The sequence below is a fragment of the Paroedura picta genome, chromosome 2 (genome assembly GCF_049243985.1).
Source record: "Paroedura picta isolate Pp20150507F chromosome 2, Ppicta_v3.0, whole genome shotgun sequence".
Classification (NCBI taxonomy): Eukaryota; Metazoa; Chordata; class Lepidosauria; order Squamata; family Gekkonidae; genus Paroedura; species Paroedura picta.
In genome coordinates, this window is record NC_135370.1 from 8311768 (window position 1) to 8332505 (window position 20738).

General features: G+C 44.5%; 1 protein-coding gene across 4 annotated transcripts in view; it reads right to left on the bottom strand.

The window, feature by feature from the left end:
* Positions 1–20738, bottom strand: part of SPAG16 (sperm associated antigen 16) — a 477747-nt gene that overhangs the window by 430303 nt on the left and 26706 nt on the right. For all 4 annotated transcript variants that reach the window (XM_077319325.1, XM_077319327.1, XM_077319328.1 and 1 more), the window contains exons 3-6: positions 20211–20309; positions 16344–16471; positions 8816–8953; positions 5465–5572 (exon numbers count right to left, since the gene is read on the bottom strand). In XM_077319325.1, coding sequence (XP_077175440.1) covers positions 5465–5572; positions 8816–8953; positions 16344–16471; positions 20211–20309 — 473 coding nt within the window. The remainder of the gene's footprint in view (positions 1–5464; positions 5573–8815; positions 8954–16343; positions 16472–20210; positions 20310–20738) is intronic.

A 20738-nucleotide genomic window follows, 5' to 3' on the forward strand; every position in this document is an offset into this window, starting at 1 on the left:
ACAGGGGTGGCCAAATTGTGGCTCTCAAAATGTTCATGGACTACAATTCCCATGAGCCCCTGCTAGCACGATGATGACTTCCAGCCACAGATCTGGAGCAGGGACTGCTGCAGCTGAAGGCCAGACTAGAGAAGGCTGACATGGTCCTATCAATGACACCCCAGCTCATAGAGTTAAGTGATCTTCGTTTATAGCAGGGGTAGTCAAACTGCGGCCCTCCAGATGTCCATGGACTACAATTCCCAGGAGCCCTTGCCAGCATTCGCTGGCGAATGCTGGCAAGGGCTCCTGGGAATTGTAGTCCATGGACATCTGGAGGGCCACAGTTTGACTACCCCTGGTTTATAGGGAGACAACAGTCATGATGTGAAGAAGTGATGATGAAGGCCAGGAAAACGGCAAAACTTTGGAAAATGCTGGGGGGGAAACTAATGCTTTCTTTCCCCCCCTGCAGTTAGATGCTTCGAAGATATTGTTTAATATGTACAGCATGACAAAATATGTAAAACAGTTCCTTTTCCTCAGCTTTAGACTAGCATCCATTGCTGTGGCAATGACAGCAGGGCCTGGAAGGGGGCAGACAGCAGCTGGCTCGTTCTCCCATGCTGGGAAGTGATGCCAGGAAGGGCACCAATCCAAGAAACATCCAACCAATCAGAAAGACTCAAGTCACCTCAGAACTACACCTCAAACCCCAGTTCTGAATTTGTATGCCTCTGAGTTCTAGCGGCTGGATTTGAATGGCTGTTTGTTTTTATGATTTTATCTTTTGTTTGGTGCACTATCTCAAGCAGGTGTCTGGAGAGGAGCATTTAAAGGTTTGAAATAAATAAACATTGGTCTCTAATGCTATCTCAAAACCTCAAATCTGTCTCGAAACACCAGCGAAGTAATAAACCATAAGCAGTCTGATCCAATAAAATGTGATGGGCACGTCTCACGATGTGCGAGTCCTATGATTGGCCCTCGAGGGGGAGGGTCTTTCCTCAGGGCAACTCACTGGAGCTGGTGTACTGTAAGGAAGAACTGCGGGGCCCCTGATTGGCCCTAACCCAGAGGGTCTCCTCCCCCACTGAATGCCAGTCACAGGCTGCCACCCCCTCACCTCTCTTGCTCCTCCCCACCCCAGTGTCCCAGCCTCTGCGTGGAGCCAGAAGTGCCACCAGCTTCTGCCATCAGGTCTTTTGGTCCTTCCCAGCCTCCCAGCCAAGAGTGTTGCCAGACTAAGCTTTTGGGTCTCTTGCTCCTCCCCAGCATCTAAGTCCCTGAGCAGGGCCAGAAGCACTGCCAGCTTCTGCCATTGGGTCTCATGCTCCTAACTGCCCTCACTGCCTCCACGAGACCACAGTCCACCTGCCTTCTGCAGTAGCTGTTGAGAAGCCAGCCAAGTGCTCTGTCCACTGCCCTGCCATGCCCACTGCCCTCGACTCAGGGGTGTTGTTGTTGAGGGGGTGCTGCTGGCTGCTTGCCCACTTTTAAAGTTAGCTTTGCCCCTAGCCTAGCTATAAATAGAGACTGTCCCATCAAAGCCATCTCTGTTCCAAAGCTGGCCCTCAAGTAAGACTGAAATACTGTCAACAGAGAAGGCAATTCCTTTCCTCTAATGCAGCACATACAAGCTGGGGACCCATGAGGACCTGAGCAGGGGCAACTCATTATCCTCTCTCCTGTCAGAGAGACTTTAGAGTTGAATGATGAGGAGGCGATTCATCCAGAATTCAGCCCAGACTGGCAGCGGTTTAACACAGACAGGAGAACTGAGGGAAATTGGCAGGGATGAATGGGTAGTTAGAGACTGTCATTTGGGCCAAGAAAAAGGGACAGATCTTCTAGCTAAAGATAAAAATTTCCTATCTGGTCAAACAGAAAGTTAGCTCTGAAGAGTGCAAATATCTCTGGCCTGGTGTAGTTGGAAACAGTCTTTGGAGACCTTAACAGTTAAAAACTCAATATGAGTATGGATGCTTCAAGAGAAGAGGTGTGAGTACTAGAGTATAGCAGCCTTCAGAAAACCAAAAGAGTCAGAGAATACTTAGGGGCTTTACGCACCGGGATCTTTGTTGCAAATTGGTCACTGAATGAAAAACCGCCATTTAAAGTAGTGGAATTCGTCATTATGCATACCTGCCTTTGTAGTGGAATCCAGTTGCGTTTTGTAGCGTTTCCCACAAGCTTCCGGTCTCAGCAGAAATCGCTAGAAAGGAAGCGCTATTGCCAAGCTCGTCCCGCCCCTGGCCGTCAAGCAGCCAATGGGCAGCCGTTAGCATGCTCCCAAACAGCCCCTTTCCCTTTAAGAAAGGTTTTTTTTAAAATAAAAAACACACCCATAGCAACGAATCTGGGTAGATTCGTTGCAACGGAGAGACCCATCCAGCTGCCTGGTGTGTTTGAGCTGTCGTTTGATCGTTTGATCGTTGCCACGCTTCCTCCGAGTGAACCCCCCCCCCTCACGGGCCCGATTTTCGGCTGAATTAATGTGTAAAAAATAAAGGGACTTTATTTCAGCAAACGGGCTTTTCTGTGGTTTGTGCTTAGTGACTAAAGGGGAAGGACTGAAGCCAGGGAAGCCTCTAAACAGAAGAGGCTCGCTGGTGCGTTTATCCCCGCTCGCTCGGAGAAAAAAAAAATGGCGATCGCTTCGCCGGAAGATCAGAGAAGACAGCCAGGGGGAGGGACTTTGTAGAAACCGCAACAATGTTAATGCACAGGTCTTTTTCGCTAGTGTTGCAGATTGGTTGCAGGAGTGTATCGCTTTCCGGAGGGTGAATCCACTTTTGGGGATTTCCCTGAAAGCGCTACAAGGAAGCGCTTTTTGCAGATTGGTTCCAGGTGTGTGGCAGATTGTCGGCGACGTCGTGCGTTATGGCAAATCAATAGCGTTTTCAATTAGTAACCATTGTGCGATTTTGAAGGCGTGCAAAAAGCCCCTTAAAGAAATTGTACTGAAATGTTTGGGAGAAATACTAGAACAAAAGCCTCTCAACAAAGATTTAAGACACTGTGAAAAACTTAAGAAACTTTCAGCATGAAACATAAAAACTTAAGTCTATGCATGTACTGGTTTTACTTCAGAAATTTTACCCTTGATTTCACTTGTCCTTTCTCCTTGATGTTGAATAAAATATTTTGTTAATTTGGAATTGCCATTTAAGTTGTATAAATTAATGGGGACTCTCCCATTCCTTCCCTCAGATTCCTGTAATCTCCTCAATAAACTACTGAGTTTCTGACCAGGATTCTGAGCTTGCCTTGCTGGAAGAATTGCCATGGAACATGAGAGCTGTTCTTAACCACTACACCATGTTGTTCTTGGTTCAAATCTCTGGATTTAAGAGTTGATGTACAGATGTACAGCTAGCTCTATCCCAAAGCTTACTTGTACACAGTGATACTTCTCCTGCCTTTGCCCAAAGAATTCAGTAGCAAATCAGACATCAGCAGTGTCTATGGAGTGAAAAAATGGTAGGCTGCTGCAGCATTGTGATGGTCAGCATTCTGACGGAACTGAGATTTAGTTTACAAATGTGGCGGAATGATGTAGTAATAAGAATTCTGTGGTGGCTGAATACACTGGGCCACTTTAAAACATAGGAAAGAACACTTTTGAATGCTCCCTCTCAAAACCTTTCCTGCAGAGAAACTAGAACTGCAAGGGGAAAGGTTCTGAGCCATCCCTTTGCCTGATGTACTGGTTTCCCATTTGCCAGGCAACTTGAACATAAGGCAGCATTCAAAATTTGATTCTTCACTTGCAGTCTATACTCTGTCCTACCTCCTCGTTCTGTTGTAGCCACCCTGAGCATTTCAGAAAGGTGGGTTAAAAATAAAAATGTATTATTATGTTGGCACACAGGATATGCTTCAAACCTAGCCAGTGCTATAGCGGTCCTAAAAGCCCCTCCTGGGGAGTGAAGCTGTTCCTGCATTTGGCCTCAGAATTTAGGCTCACAGGACTTCTGGGAAAGATGACAGAGGCTATCAAGGAAAGGGAGTTTGCTCATACAGAGCAGCAGCAACAGGGCTTCCACACAGCAGGCTTCGCTGGTAGCTTTTGTTTTCAGTTGCCAATTTCATAGTGGTATATTGCTATACCGTTACACAAAAATATGTATCAGATTCTCTAAATTCCTAGCATTTTTTAAAAAAGAAGGAACTCTCCATTTCATTGCAGAGGTATGCTTTTCCATAGATCTTCCCAAGGAAAGCGCAAACATATATATATATATATATATATATATATATATATATATATATATATATATATATATATATATATATATATATGTGTGTGTGTGTGTGTGTGTGTGTGTGTGTGTGTGTGTGTATACATGTTCTACAGACTGTTTTATGTATGGTTCTCTGTTATAATGTAAACCCCCCCTGAGCCTTCGGGGAGGGCGGTATAGAAGTATGACAAATAAATAAATAAATAAATAAATAAATAAATAAATAAATAAATAAATAAATAAATAAATAAATAAATAAATAAATAAATAAATATGTGTCTGTGTGTGTGTGTGTATGCTAGGAATTCAGAGAATGTGATGCATATTTTTGTATAACAAAATAACACTAGCAAATCTTTGCTTTTGCTTTTGAAAAGAAGAAAAAGCCCCTTTCGGTAGGGAGAGGAGACAGCTACAGAGAGGGAATGGCTGATGTGTGGGACCATGAACAGCAGCAATCCAGGTTTTGATGCAAATTTCCCCCTAAATTTGGAGCAAAGCAGGTTTGGGAAGGACTGGAGGAAATCCAAGTTGGTGGATGCCACTGCTGTTGGCTCCCAGCAACATTAAACTTGGGGCAAATAACCCCCATGGAAACACCCTGAAGCATAGCATCAAAGCGTTTCTGAAGCTGTGGATGTACAGAATCAAGCCATCTTTGCACTCTAGCTGACAAAGGGCAACTTTAACAGATAGCTTGGGTACTTGTTCAGCAGCAGAAACAACACAGCTTCAATTTTGACAGGTTCTCCAGTTCTGCTCAGCTGGGCTATCAATCAGGAATGGAAGGAATTATTTCCCATTTATCCATTGGTACTGATACAACATGAGCCTCTTGTGGCGCAAAGTGGTAAGGCAGCAGACATGCAATCTGAAAGCTCTGCCCGTGAGGCTGGGAGTTCAATCCCAGCAACTGGCTCAAGGTTGACTCAGCCTTCCATCCTTCCGAGGTCAGTAAAATGAGTACCCAGCTTGCTTGCTGGGGGGCAAACGGTAATGACTGGGGAAGGCACTGGCAAACCACCCCGTATTGAGTCTGCCACGAAAACGCTAGAGGGTGTCACCCCAAGGGTCAGACATGACCCGGTGCTTGCCCAGGGGATACCTTTGCCTTTGCCTTTACTGATACAACTGTTGTTTGTTACAGACGTTTCCACTAGGGCGTGTTTGAAACGCAAACAGGTTTCCGGACCAGGGATTAAGATCCAAGGTCATTACCAGTCCTCATCATCACTTACCGTTTAATATCATTAATCAGCCTGTTCTTTTCTTGGACCACTCGCTTATGGTGCATCCGATGGAAGTCACGTTCTCTCTGCATTTTTAGCAGTGCCTCCTTAGCTTTGCTGCATAAATTAAAACAAAAAGAGAGAGAGAGGAAATTCTGGGCTCTTAAAATAAATTACTTATCAAGGGAAGGAGAGTGTCAAGCACGCGACTGGGCTTTGTAAAGGAAGCTCCGAGCTGAAACTAGCAGGGAAGAGATCTCTGCCTTTCAGTAATCAGACACAGGGAGTGAGGAAGCGCTTGTGACATCGTGCAATTCAGCCCCAAAAAAGATGTCAACAAGAGGTATACAATAAGAACATCCATTGATGGAGGGGGAGGACTCCAGCATACAACTGCTTAACTTTGCCATGCCTTTCATGTCTCTTTCTGCTGGAAGCTGACAGTGTAGTCAGTCTGTCAAGAAGACACACTGACAGTGAATGCACGTCACCTGAGGCATTTATCGCTGGTGGCCCTGGCACTCTTGCTAACTGACAGTTAAGTAGTGTTTTGATTGACAATTTTACTTGTGAGTCCTGCTTGCTGTTTTCTGGATTGCTTCGGAACACTGCAAGGCGTGACAACCGCTTAACATTTCTGTAATCGGTGTCCAGGAGGAAGTGCTCGCCCCAAGAAATATCAGTGCTTTGAGGAACATGGAGGATCATGAAGCTACTGTCATTCAATGCGTTCCCCTCTCCCCCTGCCCCCACTGTCAAGACGCACAGCACAGCTCTGGCGGTTCATTTTGTGCCAAGATTGAAAACAAAGGCAGAGGCAGCAAACTCTTTCCGAACAACAATGTCTCTCCGAAGATCGCTTTCTGCCACCTCTCTCCAGCCTGATGCCTAAACGGGATTTTTTTTTCTCTACTTACATAAAATATGTCAATTGCTCAGTATTTTAGGAATGTTTCTGCACCGCACGCCCTCTCAAAAACAATCAATAATGCTATACGATTTTCTTTCCTGAAAACCAGAAGCTATTTTGCTTTTCAAAACCACTCAGAATTTAACAAAAAGGGGAAGCAAATCTTCTTTCTGTACACAGCCATTATGCTTTTAGTAAGACGAACAAGACAATGGAAAGCAGGCACTGCATAGTGCAGGGGTGGGGGAGACATACCACTTCTGGTCCTCTGAATATTCAATCAGGGGCTTAAGTATGAAGATCAGTCTCTATAACCCATTCCTGGGTTTTACAAGAAGAGGTAGGAGGAGGAGAAGGAAGAGGAGGAAAAGTTTGTTCTTATATGCCATTCTTCTCTACCCAAAGGAGTCTCAAAGCAGCTTACAGTCGCCTTCCCTTTCCTCTCCCCACAACAGAGACCCTGTGAGGGAGGTGAGGCCGAAGGAGCCCTGATATTACTGCTCAGTCAGAACAGCTTTATCAGTGCGGTGGTGAGCCCAGGGTCACCCAGCTGGCTGCATGTGGGGGAGAAGCGGGGGAATCAAACCTGGCTCTCCAGATTAGAAGTCTGTGCTCCTAACCACTACACCAATCTGGCTCTCTAGAAAGTCAGCTGGAAGATCCATAAACACAACTGACCAATTTGATTGTAACAAATGGAGCATTGTGGGCCTAGCAGCATTTTTAAGAATTCAAAGTATACACTTCATAATTATCTCTAATCACTGTATTCCAGTGACAGAAGTTTACTCGATATTAACTTTAGCGCCCCAGTGATCTTTCTTCAGTGTTGTTTGTATTAGCTGCCAAAGAAATATTTGAATCAAAATATCTAGGGGCCTTTAGAGGAGCCTGGTTTTCTAGTGGGGGGCTGCTTCCTGGCACTCTGAGCAGCGACTCCTTTGCCCCCTGAATGCAGAATTCTGGGGCTATTATACATGTACCAGTTTTCTCTGCAGTCAGTTTGCTGACCCTTTTAAATCATCCGTTTTTAAAACGTTTTTAAAACATTCCCATTTATGAATGTACTCTAATAGGGCATCCCCCCCCCCCAAAAGTAATTATGCATTAGAAACCGTTCTGACTGTAACTGTGGGAGAAGAAACTTCCTCCGTAGTGCTGCAAGGTTACCTGACCACCACTCTGGCACATACTGCTGGTAGGGCCTGGAGACTTTTCCATGGGGACACACAGACTTCTGAATGCCAAAACTACCACCTTTCCCCTTTAAGGTATTCTGTTCCTCGTAGAGAGTGGGCAGGATGGACAACAGCAGACCACAGGCTCCCATGCAAACTTAAAGCCCCCACTAAACCATCCCTTCCCCATGAAGGTTTTTTTAAACCACTGGTGAGCCTAAAACAAGAGCCTCCACCCATAGCCTGAAGGAGCTCTGCTTCCTCATTCTCCTGCAAGATGGAACTGTCATTTCTGACCTCTCTGCTTTGCCAGCCTGATAAACTTTCAAACATGCCCCACCCATCCAGCATAGTCATTGATCAGAGGTAGAGTTTTGTAATCTCAGGAGCATTCAAGGAAGGCTTTAGAGGGAAATGCCATGCATGCAACAGAGAAGTAATCCTATTTTACATAGCAATACTGTTGACTCAATTGCCAGGGCAAACGGCATGTTCACATGATCGGTGACAGAGGCAGAAAATCAGCAACAGGCACCTCAAGCTCCCATTGGTGGACGAGGGACTGTGAGCAGAAATGGGGCCGTCATAAGGGGAGGAGACCAACACGCTAACGTTTATCCATGAAAAAAGAGCAGCCTCAGTATTGTCACAAAAGAAAAGTCACTGCAAATCTAGTTTAAAATTCTACGCTGAAAAAACGCATTCGACACTATGAGGATTGGCACCATGCAGAATCAGAAATGTGATATTGGGTTTTGCACAGCAAAAACCCTGCCATGTGTAGAAATAAAAACATCTTTTGGGGCAGACTTTTTGAGAGGTTTCCTGCCATTCCCTGCTCTGGCTGATGCCTGGAATCCTAGTCTCCTGTTTGGTCCTGAGCCTGCTCACTCCTCTACATGCATGGAGATTCCAGGCTGTTGGCATTTTTTCTGTCCTATGAAATTATTATGGCTCTGAGATTCGGGGTTCTATTCTGATTCTCCCTCTGGTCTTCACCCTGAAAGGTTTCTTCAGGAAACTGTGAATTCCATTTTATTTTATTACGCTTTACAGATGCAACACAGCCAGGCATATGAAAACCTGCCAACTCCAATTTACTTTTTAAAGTCACCACAATTTAAATTAGGGCACATCGCACATACAAATTTTGCAAAGAAAAAGTTGAGGGAGATAAACACATGTTTTAACTCAATGAAATTGACTTGCTTGTGCTGTATTATGTCAGGAGAGAAAACAGAAGATCCATTTATAACAACAATAAAAACATACGTGGCCACAAGTTGGTAGTTCTCCAGTTCTTTCTGTAAACATTTGTTTTCCCTTTCCAAATGCTGATTGCAGGTGTATGCATCTGGAACAAATCCAATGTCTTTAGGTTCAAGCAAACCTCTCTGCATCAGCTCATACCTAAAAATATATGGGAACATAGAGAAATGTGTTTTTTCCCCTTTCAGCCTTAAGGATTTAAATACAAACAAAACACTTTATTCGCAGTCAAAGTCTCTTTTTGTCTCTTTTCACACTCTGGACCGCACAATATAAATCAATACCCAAACAACCAAACCAAACCATTGGCCAGCCTGAGGGTACACCTAAAACATCATTCTGAAGGAACATAAAATAATTAACTAAATTGATGTGAACTATGAATTATCAAATGTTTTTTTTAATTAAATGCAGATAAATACAACATGCCTCCTTCCTAGAATACAATTCAAATATTGTCATCTTACTTTGGTGAGGATTCAGAGCGGGGGAAATGGAAGGGAATGTCTTACGGTGCAGTTATAACATGTTTGGAATTCCTAGAAATTGAGAACAAAGTTACATTTCTGTACAACAGAACAACAAGGTACCAATGCTGCAAAGACTCAATGGGCTTCTAACTGCAGACAACTACTAAACTGTTATCATTTCTTTGAACTTTGGAAAGGAGAAATGAGATCAACTGGAAAGTGGACCTGGATTTCACTGATTAAGGTGCATCTAATGTTCTTCCTTGAAAGTTCATATATGTGGGATGAGAGTCTGAGTACACACTCTTGCTCTGTAATGTATAAATGTATCAGACAATGGGGTAAGAAAAACACACCGACCACCCAAGACTAAAGTTCACACAACTGGGAATATGTAGTATACTAGCATTAGAGCCCGCTGTCCAAAAAATACAGCGGGCCCTAGGGGAGGGTTTGCTTCCCTTCCCCCCCGTGTAGCAAAACGCTCTCCAGGCCCCGGGGCTTGGGGAGCGTTTCTAGGCAGCATGCAGGTTTTAAAACGCTCCCCAAGCCCTGGGGAAGGCGATGCGCGCCTTCCCCGGGGCTTGGAGAGCATTTTAAGCCAGCGTGCAGGTTTTAAAACGCTCTCCACGCCCCGGGGAAGGCGATGCGTTTTAAGGGGGCACGCAGGTTTTAAAATGCTCTCCAAGCTTCCCCGGGGCTTGGAGAGCATTTTAAGGTGGCACGCAGGTTTAAGGCGGCACGCTTCGTGCCTCCTGATTGGGCCCTCCGCTGGTCAGTCTATCGGCACCCTTCCTCATCCCGGACAGGGCCCGCCTCTTTTATTTAGTCTGCGGCGCTGCGGTGCCGCGGGGCTGTGTTTTAAGATGAAGCACAGGCAGGCCATCCCATGCCCCCTTTGAAGACTTCTTTGCAGAACAATCCACAATCAGAACCTAAATTGCCTACGGACAAAGAGATTATTAAAGAGACTCATGAAATAGTGAGTAGGAACGGCTAGGTCTGGAAATGTAACCAAAAGGCAACAGAAGAACTGGGGATGGGGGCTCTAGCCTGGGAGCAGACGCTTAGTGCAACCAACTTCCTGCCTCCAACGGATCAGAGAAAGTAGCTTGTGATGTTCCAAATGTCGCTTTCTGTTCCAGATGAGAATATTTCTATTGACTAATGGTTAATGATTCATTTATGGGTAGACAAATGCTACAATATATACGTAGGCAAACAGGAATGTTGCGAGGTCATCTGTGCCCAAATGACAAATTGCTGCCTCCACCCCTCTTCTTTTAGAGCAGTGGTCCCCAACCCCCGGTCCTGGGACCGGGACCAGTCCGTGAATCAGTCAGTACCAGGCCGCAGCTCCTCCTCGTCCTCCTCCCTGACCACTGTCTTGGGGGCTGCCCTGCCACTCTGCTGCCGGCTCACCTTTGGTGCTCTCCAGTGGCCGCCATGGCTGGGGCTCCCTCTCGGCGTGACACTGCACAGCTGCTGCTGGCAGCACCCCCCAGCGGGCAGTGGGAAGTCAGGGGCGCCGGCGGGAAAGCAAGTGGAGCAGGAGCTCAGGTGGCAGCGACGTCCTTCAGCAAAAGACTACCCCCCCGGGCATCAGTAAAATTGTCAAGCGTTGACCGGTCCCCAGTGATGAAAAGGTTGGGGACCACTGTTTTAGAGAACAAGCATGGATGGAGAAACAGTGCATCCCGTCTCTGAGCTCCAAAGGCATGGCCAAGGCCCAGAGGTCAGCTGCTGGAAGTCACGGGCAAGGCCAGTTAGAGATCAACCCTACCACCATTTGCAATTTATGCAAGGCGTCCAGGAAATTTATTTTATTTATATTTGGATTTTTTGTTCATCTTGGGGAACCCAGGCCATCTTGTTGATGAGGTGGACTTGGGGATACCCAGTCCTCTGGGTTGCATGTACCGGAATCCTGTTGAGGAATCTGAAGATGAGGAAACTCAAAAGGACACAGGAAATGATGGGGCTTTTAATGAATCAATGGAAATGGAAGACAAAGCATTCAATGCCCAGGTAAAAAAAAAAGTGTTTTTGTGGGTGTATAATGAAATCAAGGAGTCCATTGAGGAGTTCCATTACTTACCAGTTGTTTCTTATTATTCTGTTTGGACAGCTTGATGAGCACTTTATCCAGGCTTTTGGCAATCTGCACATCGGTAACCCTATTAATGTGAACCTCTCTTGACATCATTTAACAATTCTCATAGCATTGTTTCCGGGGACAAAGGGGGCAGAAAGTGGGGGCATGACACCATCACTTCCAGGGAGGGGGGTGTATGTGGCATAATGGCAGCACTTCCGGGGCAAGGGACTGGGGGCGGGGGCCAAAGGGTATGATGTCATCAGGGGTGTCATCAGGAGTGTGTGTGGCGTAATGGCGGCACATCTGGGTCAGGGGGTGCATGGGGTGAGGCACGATGATGACGCTTCCGGTGACGTCAAGGGGCGTGGTGACAAGGTGCCCTTCCAGGGCATGGGGCACACAGTGGGGCATGATGATGCCACTTTCGGTGACATCAGGGGGCATGGTTATGCAAATAGGTTAATTAGTATGCAAGGTGGTGGGCATGGTTATGCTCATTATAATATGTGTACCCCTTTACTACTACTATGTAATCCACCTTGAGTCTCAGCAAAACAGGAAGACTGTAATTGATCCAATGAATAGTTCTTATTGGTACATTTGCTTCATTTGCTCTAGGCTTTTTTTTTTACTCTTACCACCAGAAGATCACCTGCTTTTCTACCAGATTCAAAATACCTGAAAAACTGCTATTTCAACTTGTGTCCTTTTTAATAATTCATTCTTTGAACACCAGGTTCTTTCGATTTTACCATCAAATGGTATATTTCTAGAAATTGGAATGTGATCAGAAAAAAAAAAGAATCAATGCTATGGAAGTTCAATACACTTCAAAAAGATTTTGGAGATTTAAAACATGTCAGTCCAAGAAAAGGAATTATGAATCTCGGAGAAGAAAGAGAGAACACATGCCTCAGCCTAGCTCTGTGAACTATTGACACGTTTCATCATGATTTTCTATTATTTCCTCCCCTGTAAAAATTAGGCAATGAAACGTTAAATTCTACAAAATTGATGTATGAAACCATTTTAATTTCATAAAGCATGATTTTGTTTGTTTGTTTTCGGTGGTCCTGGCTCCTACCTGGTGGAACGAGCTCTCGGATGAGCTGCGGGCCCTGTCAGGACTCTCCGAGTTCCACGGGGCCTGCAAAACAGAACTCCTCCGCCAGACATTCGGTTGAGGTCGGCTGGGAGCCCTAGGGTATTCTATTGGGCCCTCTGGCTCCTACTGCAGTGCTAGACTGTCCTAGGAGCCTAATGCTACGTTCCCAGCTGGTTATAATCATCTATACTGAGGCCATTGCCCAGAGTATGGGGTAAGATCTTTTAATGAAGTTTAGCATACCGCCATTTTGTATTTGTATGGGTTGGAGTTGTTTTAATGGGATATTTTTAACTGATATTGTTGTATTTTTCTTGTTTTGTGAACCGCCACGAGCCAGGTTCTGGGAGTGGCGGTATAAAAATGCAATAATAAACAAACAAACTGCCATGCAGCTTTTGTAATTAGGCACTGAACTGCAAAACTCAATTCTAGATTCTCAATCTAGAAATAGTTTGTAAAAAATACAAGGTGAGGGTTATTTACTTTGAGTATAATATTTTCTGACTGGTACTGTTGGGCGATTTGATTTGTTGAGAGTATAGTGTTTTTGTTATTCTACTACTGTTTTTATGTTTAGGATTGTAAGCAGCCCTGAAACCATTCATCTGTGAGAAGCTGGGACATAAATATTTTAAATAAATAAAACCCTCAGATGTAATTCTTCTGTTCTGTCAGTTGTCCTGCTGGCAATTGCTATATGAGTGGAAATGACTTTTAAAACCAATAAAGCTTAATAAAGTGCAATTTTAAAGATCTTACACTCAAGAGTTCCCACCCAACCTAGAGAAAAATGTGGAGTCCCTTTAACAGCAGATTAATGTGATGTTATTTACCCTCCATGCCCCCAAGAATTTCAATTGCCCATTACTACAAATAACCATTTGAAATCACACTTATAAATATCTTTTAAACATTATCAAGTGTTACTTTAAAAAAAATGATTAAAAGCTGCATTTTTCATACTGCTCACCATTTTGCAGAAAGTATTGTCATTATTTAATCTATTAAAACACTAATCTGAAAGCAAAAGATGAAGCGTCTATATCTAAATAGCTAGTCGAAATAATTCACAAGCTGTAATATAAATACATTAATTAACTTCCCTAATTTAATTAATTCTTAAGCAGGCAAGAGGGTCATTTAATAAACGCACCAAGATCTTATAGGTGTAAATGAATCTACTTTCTCAGCATTAATTATTTTCTCATTTCAAATCCCATTAGAGTTCTATCACAGCATGGATCTGTTTTATATTAGCAAGAGAAAGATACATGTACCAAGTTAGATAACTGCAATTTGCTTTTACTTATTAATGATGCCAATTAACAATTTAAAAGCAATTTAGAAACATTTATGAAATACATGTTTAGGACATGAACCCACAAGCTATTAAACATGGATGCTTTAATATTGCAAGCACTGACTCAGGAAACGCCTGTTCATAGATGTACCCTCAGCTCTAGGGACTAAATTGTTGTAAATATGTCACAGAATTCAAGCTCTTCTGGTTAGCAGGAGAAATAAACCTAAAACAAAACATTGGACTCACCTGAAGGCTTCTTTCTCTTTAGTGTGGCAAAGTCATCCAAGGTTACACCTCTGCTCGCTCAGGTAAGTAGGGCTATGTATGCAGATTTGGTGAGTGACAACTGAGTGTTCTTCCAGTCTTGCCCAAGCCCTACCTGACTTTTACTGTGCTTGACTCTGCTTCTTCCCCTTGAGATCTTATGCATGCACATGCTTGTATAAAATCCATCTTTGCATGTCGTCCCTTGGGTGGGAAGTGGATGACACTGCACCACTGAAGAGAAAAAACCTTCAGATAATTCCAGAGTTTTGTTCTCCTTCAGTGAGGCTGACATCATACAAGGTGGTTAGCTGTACCCAAGCTTACACCAGGGTGGGATTATAGTAACCCCTTCATTGGTGGACCACCTGCTGCAGCACTTGGTGGCCAAAGGAAGCCTCTGCTGCATCTGCCTGGTCAATACAGTAGTGCTTGACGAAGTTAGAGAATGACGACCATGTTGCCATCCTGCAGTTCTCAGCCACTGGGACTCTAGGGGAGAAGGTCATGGAAGACGGAGCAGCTCTTGTGGAAAGGATTTTGCCCTGTGCCATGTATGCCTTGGTAATACACTGCTTGACCGGGGATGCAATAGCAGAGAAAGAGAACTTCCTGCCCAGGTTCTGAGTGTTGTGTGATACATACAGAGCACTTGATGGGTGCTATCCTGTCTAGATAGACCCATAGCATCCTGCAGAAAGACAATGCATAGAAGAGGAACAAGAAACTATAAGCACCAGTGGGCCTATGTACCGAGCTACATTGTTGAACAGCCAACAATCTCAAGAGTGTCACAGTCTTTGTACAACCACTACAAATAGTTATCACAACTGATTCAAGCCAGTAAGATTGGAGAGCCCACTGTCTGGGCCAGACGGCACAAGGGAACTGGGCCAGACGGCACAGGAAGCAGAAGACAGCATCAACTGGTGGGAACTTTGGGAGGCACCTCTAGCACTCCTGGCATTTCTTCACATGACTTGAGGCAGACATGTCTGAAATGTGCATGGACTACATGACAATGAAAGCACACATCAAGAGACAAGGCTACCTTTCACTGCTTGTCTTCTGGCATCTGCATCTCCTGGCCCCCAGATGCCTACACATCAACAAAGTATGGTGGCTCTGCCAGCAGGCCGGGCCCCAGTCTAGCGCCTGTTGCCTTCTCTGCAACGGGCTTTCTTACTAGTGTTTTAATCATTTTGCATCATTGGAATACAAAGTATTGGCAGCGATGAATATGAGGGGATTGAGATAAAAATAAAGGTTTTGAGAGATACCATCCGACATGCAGGTAGAGAAGACCATGTAGGTAATCAGCAGAGAACATTATGCTGAACTGAACCAAATGGGATTTTAAAAGTGAAAAATGTATCCTAGGGCCAAGTTTGGGTGATTAGTTTTTAAGACGATACACTGCCCGTGTGAGAGTATGGAGTGACACAATGCTAATCAGGGAAACAGTCTTTGAATAAGAAGCCTCAAATGGCTAGGATGGGAAACCTCCAGTGAAGGCATGATGAAAAGAGAGTTCCTCAGGTGGGACCCACGTTTGCATTCTAGCATGAATGGTCATTGTGGACTTGCTGGAGCCATCCTACGGAGAGTCTGACATACCAGGAATTAATGATGGGGAGAAGCTGCTGAAAGAATGACTTCCTTGGGAAAAGGCATCAAAGGACAACAATGAAGCATCATTTAAGGTGTCAGACAAATGCCAGATATACATTCTTGCAGTTCTGGGGTGGGAGAAAGGATGATGGCCCAGACCCATGTGTCATGAATTGCATTATTCTGTGATAGCCAAATTTCCCTGACCAAGCCAAATTTACTAAGGTGCCTCAGAAATATTAATACAATATTAATGCTCCTTGGATACAGAAAGGTCCCTAACACAGTGGTAGTATTCAGGCTTCCTTGACTCAGAACCTGAGTCACCTGCAATATTTATAGGCAGAGAGAAGACGCAGTCATGAGAATCCATCCACTGGTTCGGAAAGCAGAGCAAGATTGATCGGTGGGACAGACTTAACTTTTTAAAAAGCCTTTTGTACAGGCTTCATGCTTTACCCACACTTGACTGTTTACTGAAATGTGTTCTACAACTGCGATTTGTGTACAGGTTTGAAGGCTGATAACAGAACCGGTGCCATTATCAAGAAAATCACAGGACAAATAAGTGCCTGGGGTTTTTAAACCTGATAATGGTTTGTGATAAAAGTTCACAAGCATTACTTCATCGTTTTCTGTCGTTTTATAGGCAGAAAGTTTTAAAAAGAAAGAATTACCATTCAGTCTGAAAACAGTCGAGAGTCCTGTTCATCCCCATTCGGACCAGAAAATTGCAGAGGAAGTCATCTACGGCTTCAGGGATGTCTGACAGAGAATGCTTCGTTCCCTGGCATGGTCGTTGAGCCTTAAGCGAAAACAAAACCAGGTAGCCCCGTTGGATATGAGCTCAGCCATTCTTAACCATCATCACTTTCAGGAAGATCCTTTCATAGCACCCAGGGGCTGGTCTCTTTGCCCTGAACTTACAGTGTCACAACAGTGGTTTGTCACCCTACAGAATTAAAATACACCACAGTAGTTTTTTGAGGAACTTTACTAAAGTATATCACTCTTCTTTGCTGCCTTACAATACCATCCCGTTCAAGGTTATTCAGATTGTAATCTCTGTGCTTTGAAATTTCCTTAGGCACTCAGTCCCTTGAACAGCTCTCTGTGACTCAGGGTTGGCCTGTGCAGCTCCATCAATACCAATCACATCCAGCCAGTTCAGCAATGTCCAGATGAGTCCCATGATATGGATGCAAACACATATTGTTTGTGACAGCTACAAGCAGGGGTAGTCAACCTGTGGTCCTCCAGATGTCCAAGGATCACAATTCCCATGAGCCTCATGGGAATTGTAGTTCATGAACATCTGGAGGACCACAGGTTGACTACCCCTTGCTACAAGAACAGACAGCTTCAAGAGGGGATTGGATAATCACATGGGGCAGAGGTCCACCAGGTAGCTACTGTTTGTAAGGTACTGCCTGGGTCAGTGATGGTCTATATTCTTGGTGATCGGGGGCCACAGTGAGAGGGCTTCTAGAGTTCAGGTCCTGTTGGTAGACTGCCTGCTGGCCCCTGAGTTTTGGCCACTGTGTGAAATAGTATTAGACTGTATGGGCCTGATCCAGCATGGATTATGTTCTTATTGTCTGAGGCAGTGATGCACAGTATTCCTGATGCTTCGAAGAAACAGTGGGTGGGCTTCAGGAGGTCCCCGCTTGGGGACCTCCTGATGACACCTGAGTCTAGGCTACTATGTGAATCAGAGTGCTGGACTAGATGGACCAGTGGCCTGACTCAACATGGCTTCTCTTATATTCTTATGTTCATATTTAGATGTATATCCACATCAGCAAGTGTCTGATTCTACATACCTCTCTACCTAGCTAGCGTCTACTTTTGTCTATTTACAAAAGAAAATGTGTAGTTGGAAATAATAATAATACTTTGATCTGATAGTTCACCTTCCCCCACAGGCACAGGGTGAGTAACATCAAAATTAGGCAAAAAAACCAAATAAATTATAACAACAGAATAAACCTAAATAGCAATGGAAAATAGGATCCACCCTCTCTAAGCTTCATATAATACAGCTATTAACTGATTACACTGCAGGCAGCCAGCCTACAAAGGGGAAGACACAGGAAGGGGAAGCCCTTGATCCATGAGCATCTCTGCAGTGCAGGAGCCAAGAAAACAGCAGCTGCCAAAGGGTTAAGGAAGAGGTAACAACCTCCTCCGAGAAAAACAGCGTTGGCTGTGTTCCTGAAACAGCCAGCTCCAGTGCTCTTTCTAAATCAGTATGAAATGGTCTGGAAATATTCCTCAACAACTGTGCAGTGATTTACTAATACAGTGTGGAAACTGAGGAAAACTCTTTGGCAAAGTGTGATGGCTTCTATGCACACAGCACAGAATTTACTCGCAGGAAAACAAAAAGGTTTTCTCCCTAGGTATGATGGTGGTGAAGGAAACCATCACAAATTTCTAAATGAACATTCAGATATAGGAAAGGGTTCTTAAGTCTATATTGGAGATGAGAGCTCTTTTTCTCTGCTTCACTACGTGGCCTTTCACCTACAATAGAGTATGGAACTGATACCAGGCTGGGGGAAGGGAGAAATAGAGTGCCTTTCAAATAGCTAAGGAATCGTGCTAGGAGCAACTTCTAGATGTTTAGGCAGAAGTTAGCAGTCACATTAACTTTACATGTCAGATAATGCAGTGCTTGGCACAGACAAACGTATAAGTAGAGGGGTGATGATGGATCTGCTCTGTCTAATGTAACTTGAAAGCTGGATGCTGACCTGGTGATCCCTACCATGTTAGGTGATGAGATCAAGGTTCCAGATCTAACCTGGAGACTTTGGGTGGATCTCAAAATGGACTGAGTGGAATCGTGGCATTGGTCCAAGGGATGCAGACAGCCATCAAGGTAAAGGTATATAATCCTATGTAACCCTATTATTCTTTGCACAGGTCTGCACAGTGCCTGTTTTCCTTTGCTGCAGCTAAATAAAAGCATAAACAGTTTTCCAGTTTGCTGTGCTTGGGAGTAACATCACACTAGGCAAAGCATTCTGTCAGACCTGCAGGTACGGTATCAAAAACTGGTGGGGGCGGGAGTCTCTTACGCACATATAAAAGTTACAGTTAAGTCCAATAGCATGTTTGTGGTGTGTGTCTGTAGAACAACTTTTTAAAGGGGCTGTAAGTACAGTAGGTCCTTAGACTTTCCTTTCCTTATCAATCAGCTACTTGAATGGGGGCAACAACACAGCCCAACATCTCCTCAAGAAATGCTCTCCTCTTAGCCCTCCAGCCACATGCAAGAGATTGCATAAAATGCATGACTTGGCTAGCAGGGAAACAAAGGAGCTGTGCTTCTCAAACAGGAGCCCCCCCCCCCCCGTAATCCACGACAAATGGTTGTGAGGAAGCCATGTGCAGCATGTGTGGTCTGGGTTGCCAGCAATTGCTGGCAGGGGCTCATGGGGATTGTAGTCCATGGACATCTGGAGGGCCATAGTTTGCCCACCCCTGGCCTATCTGAATATACTCCGCAACGAGCATTACACTTGGCCAGTCCCAACAGGCTGGTGATCTCTGGCCCCAAAGAGGTGCGTCTGGCCTGGGCCAGGGCCTTTTCTGGTGGAATGAGCACCGTAGAGTGAGATCAGGGCCTTGCTTGAACTCCAGCACTTCTGCAGGGCCTGTAAAACAGAGCTCTTCCACCAAGCCTTTGGCTGAGGCCAGCACACCCACTGCATGCTTTATCAAAGCAAACTGATGGGATTTCTCCTATATACACCCCCCATACCGATCCATGGCAACATCATTAACTGCTCCTGGGTAAGTGGGTATACCCACCCCTGGGACCGAGGAATTCAACCAGCGGTTGGATGTTTTTTGTTTACTGTTTATATTTTTTAACGGGAACTGCTTTATTAATTAGAGTCGTTTATTGTACTGTGATTTAAAATGTTGTTAGCCTCCCCGGGATGCAAGTGAGGCGTAGGATATAAATCAATCAATCAATTAATGAATTAATGAGGCAGGGGGTGCCCACAAGGACTGGCCTTTGGGCATACCCAAAATGACTCCTCCGAGCACAGCCGGTAACAGGGAAATTGGATCATGTTTCATTTATTTCCATTTAGGCCAGTCCATCACTTTCAGGGCTACTAGGTGATGAGTCTGCAAATCTGAATAGGAAAGATCACAAAATGCCAAGTTTACCTCCGCCTTTGTTCTGGACACCGCAGTAAAGTTCAAACACTTGGGGAAAATGTTAAATTGTTCAATTTGGCTCAGTTCAAAATGTCACTTAGGTTCCTGCTGTAAATGGCACTCGGAGGCACCCGCAAAGCAATATCGCTTTTTATTAATCTAATAGCTCAACACATACTCACCTCTTTGCTCTGTCATCCTTAAACATCCCTTGCTCCCCCTTTCTGCATATAAACCATATGTGTTATACTTTATGTGACATAAGAACAAGCCTGCGTTGACGTATCCATACCGTTTACACCAGTCTTGCGTATGAACCGTAAAGTAGGGCATTTGTCAGCTATTTTGAAGACTAAAATATTTACCATAATCTGGGCATCGATAGCCTGGTCTTCCATAGTCTGTAAGGCTTTTGTCAGGTCTTCATCACCTTCCTGGAAGCTAAAATCGTCATCTCCTGGGATCTAAGTCACAATTGGAAACACATGTAAAATGAGCAACGATATAGGCTCGATATTAGGAAAAAATTACAACGATAGGCTAGAGATCAGGAAAAGTTTTTTTCACAGTCAGAGTAGTTCAGCAGTGGAATAGGCTGCCTAAGGAGGTGGTGAGCTCCCCCTCACTGGCAGTCTTCAAGCAAAGGTTGGATACACACTTTTCTTGGATGCTTTAGGATGCTTTGGTCTGATCCTGCATTGAGCAGGGGGTTGGACTAGATGGCCTGTATGGCCCCTTCCAACTCTATGATTCTGTGATTCTGTGAGCACAGCAAGTACAAAGAAACACAAGAAAGGACACAAGTCACATATAAGAACACTGATCCAGGTGGGCTGCCGTGATGGTTGCAAGCAGCAGCACAAAGTTTGAGTCCGGGGGGCACCTTTAAGAAC